The sequence below is a fragment of the Pipistrellus kuhlii genome, unplaced genomic scaffold (genome assembly GCF_014108245.1).
Source record: "Pipistrellus kuhlii isolate mPipKuh1 unplaced genomic scaffold, mPipKuh1.p scaffold_m20_p_2, whole genome shotgun sequence".
In the NCBI taxonomy this organism is placed as follows: domain Eukaryota; kingdom Metazoa; phylum Chordata; class Mammalia; order Chiroptera; family Vespertilionidae; genus Pipistrellus; species Pipistrellus kuhlii.
The window spans coordinates 26608307-26613138 of NW_023425515.1; the positions used below are offsets into that span (position 1 = coordinate 26608307).

The 4832-nt window shown below is 41.9% G+C and overlaps 1 protein-coding gene across 1 annotated transcript; it reads right to left on the reverse strand.

Moving 5' to 3' along the window:
• Nucleotides 1-1371: 1371 nt before the first annotated feature.
• On the reverse strand, nucleotides 1372-4553 carry RPL22L1 (ribosomal protein L22 like 1). The gene is made up of 4 exons (XM_036444959.2): nucleotides 4401-4553; nucleotides 2715-2804; nucleotides 2425-2546; nucleotides 1372-1630 (listed from the first exon to the last, which is right to left on the reverse strand). Exons 1-4 carry the CDS (start codon nucleotides 4407-4409, stop codon nucleotides 1486-1488), a joined length of 366 nt encoding a protein of 121 aa, XP_036300852.1. The 5' UTR covers nucleotides 4410-4553; the 3' UTR covers nucleotides 1372-1485.
• Nucleotides 4554-4832: the final 279 nt, after the last annotated feature.

Sequence of the window (4832 nt, forward strand, 5' to 3'; positions counted from 1 at the left end):
ATTGCTCAAGAATCAAGAGAAGGGAAAGTACTTTACAAACTGTATTATTAAAAGTGGTCCTTCTGGCTTTTAAGTCATCCAGCTTACAAAAACAGCAACACTTAAAGCTCTTCAGCTAACTCCAAGCAAGGATTTCCAAGGAAGTAGGAAAATCAGTATTAATCAAAACATTTTGAGTACATTGGAATCAGGGTTAATGTTGTAAGTAGTATAACAGGGAAAAAAGGTAAAATTAGATCTACTTCTTAAATTGCAAACCACGGTAAACTCCAAATAGAACAGAGACCTAAATTTAAAAAAGGTACATCACACAAACACTAGCACATGAATTCAGTGACATGAAAATGAGGAAAACTGTTAACAGCTCAAAATCCTGAAGCAGAATAATAAATTGCATAGCATAAGAATTCTGCTATAGCCCAAACTGGTTTGGCTCAGTGGATAGAGCGTCAGCCTGTGGACTGAAAGGTCCCGGGTTTGATTCTGGTCAAGGGCATGTACCTTGGTTGTGGGCACATCCCCAGTGGGGGGGTGTGCAGGAGGCAGCTAATTAATGATCCTCTCTCATCAATGTTTCTAACTCTCTTCCTCTCTGTAAAGTCAATAAAAATATATATAAAAAAAAATTCTGCTATAGCAACCAGTCCAAACCAAAATCACCATAGACTTGAGGGAAATACAAATGACCAGCTGAAAGAAAATCTGCAACTTAATCATAATAAACAAGTGTTTTAACAGCCTGAATACAGCTTTTAAAAAAGTCCCATAAAAATATCCTATAGATGCCCACAGAAAAAGAAATACAGATGGCTAACCCATCTATGTACCTGAGGTATTGACACTACCACTTTCAGGTTACACTCAACCTCACAAGAGAAATGCAAAAATTATCCTGAAAGTCCTGCCTTACCTATCAGACCAAAAAAGTCAAACTGGACAATATAACTTGGTGAGTCTGTGGGAAAGAAAATGATTAGGTTCCCATGAAGGTAAATGGCAGTATTTACTTAAATTACACATTCCTTTGCTTTGATAGGAGTCTCAATTTTTAAATGGCAAATATAATTAAAGTATCTGTATGAGGCTTTTAATTAAGCACTGTTTATAGAGACAGCAATTTGGAAGATCAAATGACCATCAGTAGAGAACTGGTTGGATCAAGGATGCCACTCAGGAATGAAAAACATAAAAAGTGAATACTTAAGGAAAAAAGGATATAAATGGATTTATACCCTGGCTGGTGGACATTTGTAAAATCACTTAGGTTTCAGAAACCCTGGAAAAAATTCCACTAGCTATAAGCTAATTTAAATACTGCTTTCAGAAACTTGTCATGTGAACAGCACACACTTAAATAAAAGACAAAAGTTCAACAGAGTGTTAAATTTTTTATTCACTGATAAACTAAAAATTCATTTCTAGATGTTTCTCTTAGTAAACTTCATGTTTTATTAGTAAGCAAAGGCCTATATAAGGTGCCTTCACCTAGTCCTCAGATTCAGACCCATCTTCATCTTGACTAATCTGGAAGTAGCGAAGTTCATATGTCTCCTTATCAGATGCAACCACACGAAGCCAATCACGAAGACTATTCTTCTTGAGGTATTTCTTGGTAAGGTATTTCAAATATCTTTAAAACAAAAATATTTATTTTATTAAATACCTACTATGTAAAGGCTTATTACATAAAAGACGTGCACCTTGTAGGCTCCCAATTCCCCCCAAGATACTTTGCTTGTATTAACCACTGTGCAAGATTGCTAGGCATACAAATAAGGGAGCCTCTCAACCCCAATTACAATCAGTTTTTACTGTATAAAACCCTTATTCTCCCAACTCCTTAAATAAAACGAGTGTTTTTATGTTATAAGCCAATATGAAAGAGCAGCTTTCTCTTCGATCTCACTGTCACAATCAATTATTTCTACATTAAATTTACAATTCCATTCTTCCAATGTACCATGTACTAAAATATCAACGATCCCTTCTTCACCATCTCTAACCTGAATCCTATGTTGCATCAATTAGAGGTAACCTCTCAACAGGTTCCACTTACAAGTCAAGATTAGCCACAGCCTTGAAACTAACACCTGGCTGTTATTAAAAGCTTTCAGCCTGGCTCAATCTCGTCACCAGCCTTTCTGCCCTTTGCCAGAAACACCCAACTCCACTGGCAACACTGTGTTCATTCTCAGGTTTTCTACTAATTCTTGTGTCCTCCCTCCCTATCTCTTGCCTAAGTAACTGTCACTATCACTAAGTATATTTTCCATTCATATAGGCCTTATTAAAGTTCAAAGCACTTTTGATATGTCTCCAACAACGTATCTATTCTTACATATGAAGAGCATACTAGGATTACATATTCCATAAAACATTCCACAATTATCCTAATCTCACTAAAATAGTATGGAAAATACTAACCTTTTAGAGAATTGTTTCTCAGAAACAACTGTGATTTTATTCTTGAAGCGTTCTATGTGAACAACATTCCCAAGATTTCCAGTTTTCCCATTGACTTTAACCTTCTCCCGTAGAAACTGTTCCTATTTTAAAACAGAAAAAGTGCAAAACTAGGGAAGAAAACCCTAGATATTCACTAGGGAAGGTACCCTAGGAATAGAGCTTAGGTTAAAATCAAATATTATATACTCAGTAATTATCAAGAACTTCAGATTGATAAAAAAAAAAAAAAAAAGTCGAGTGATACTTACAAAATTTGCAGAGTCAAAAATGCCATCTTCTACTGGATGAGTAAGGTCCAAACCAAACTTCCAAGTTGTCCTCTTAGGCTTCTTGGCTTTCTGTCACAGAATATTAATATAATCATGACTCTCGGAAACAACTTAGTCACTTTATTTACAAACTTTAAAAATCTATCAGTGCATTGATGTACACGATGCCAAAAGATGACATGAAACTGTGCAAAATCCTAAAACAAACAGCCGATCATCAATCGGGTTATTCCTTTTCAACCAGGATGCCAGAAGGAGGGTGAGTACACCCCTTAACTTGACTTACACCAAGTTTTGGTGAAATCTGATGAAAATCTGTCATACATCATACAAGTTGTCTCCCAAATGCAAAACTCGAAAGAATATGGTAAGCTACTTACTACTCGTTCCCTTCATTAGAAGATTTCAAGGAGTCCTACTTTTACAAGTGGAAAGGATTAAGAATATCCATGCACTTCGTACTCCAAGTACTACAAGTGAGAGCTAGAAAACACCCATCCTGCCGTTTGAACCTCTAACCTTGTTCAAATTATCAAGGAAAGTCTTACAGCCCTTACTATTTCCCAGACCACGGACGTCCTACTTCAAATTACCAGGCACTATTTCTCCAGGACTGGCGCCTCTCCACCGCTGCCATCCCCACTGAGGCTGGGGGCGCTCCGCCAGGTCAGAGATCGCACCCTTCACGCCCACATAATTCACTCCTATCGCTGGTACAAGGAGGGGAGCCTTTAGTCTGGCTGGTATTTTTTTTTTTAACTTTGAAAACACGTATAACTTAGTTTTTTTTCAGACCCAACACTTTTAGGCCAATGCCACGTAACAGGGTTACACAAGTGAAATGGTGCTATGGCTACTAACTATTCAGACAACGGAGTGAACAGACAAAATCAGCATTTGCCAGAGGATGGCACTTCCACATCACATCTACACAAATGGGTACCAAGTTGGCTTCCTTACGTAGTCCAGGAACTTGTGCCCAAAAACCTGCGTGTAATTTAGGAGACGCAAACAGTTTCTGTCTGGCGGAGATGAACCAGGGTTATGGCCCGCTCAGACCAGTTTTGTCAGTAACCCAGCAGTATCGCCCTCATACACTTTTTTTTTTCTGTAAATTTCCGACACACACCTAGCTTCCCAAATGCTCTTGGGACCGACTTTAACATCTTCCCGATTCCCTTATTCTAAGGTCAATGTTTGAAAGCGCATTCCTTTTTCTTTTACCCAATAGCCGTGGTCTGTGCCTGTAAAACAATTCCTTCATGAGAACAAGCTTCCTCCGCAGCTCGGCTCTGACGTTCTCTTTTGCAACGGGGGCTAAGGCCGTCAGACCCTCCCGGCACCCCATTCCCTCCCCGGTGCCAGCTGACAGGGTGGCGGGGAGAAAAGCTGCGGCCCACGTGCCGCCGGTGCCCCCGGCCCGCTCCCTGGGCGCCTCCTTCCCTGCGCTCGCCCGGCCCCCCAAGCCAAGGCCGGGCCGGCGCCACGGGCCGGTGCCCTCGGAAGAGCTGAGAGCCTTTACATTTAGGTCGTTTCCCTGACGCAGTCTAATCTTCCACTTCCTTTAATCTCCAAGGAGACAACCCCAACTCTCCAGACGCCTAAGTGGTCTACTTGGGGGGAAGGGGGGGAAGACGACAGCGCAGCGACCGCGCGCACACTCACCGGCGCCATCTTGCCAGCAGGCCGCGCGATCAGAGGGAAAGCCGGGCGCGTCGGCACGTATTTATAGCGGAGCGTGCTGCGTCATGCGCCGCCGGGACGTAACCTCCGCGCCGGCCGGAAGGGAACTCGAGAAAGAACGCGGAGGCCGGTAACCCAGGAAACCGGTAACCCAGGAAACGGAGGGCGCGTCAGGGAGCGGAGGCAGTCAGGTCTCCTGGGAGCGCCCCCCAGCGGCGGTGTATGGAAGGATTCACGGTGTTCTTGTAAGAAGCTGGCTCTGCACCAAGTTACACACACATACTATCCGAGGTACAGAGGACTCTCATCTCTCACTAATCGTCTGCATCTTCTTTCCATTCAGAGCAAGGCATTGTCTCAAGAACCTTTGAGATCTCCTGTCTTCTATATTTATTATCCTCCAGCAAAAATTTA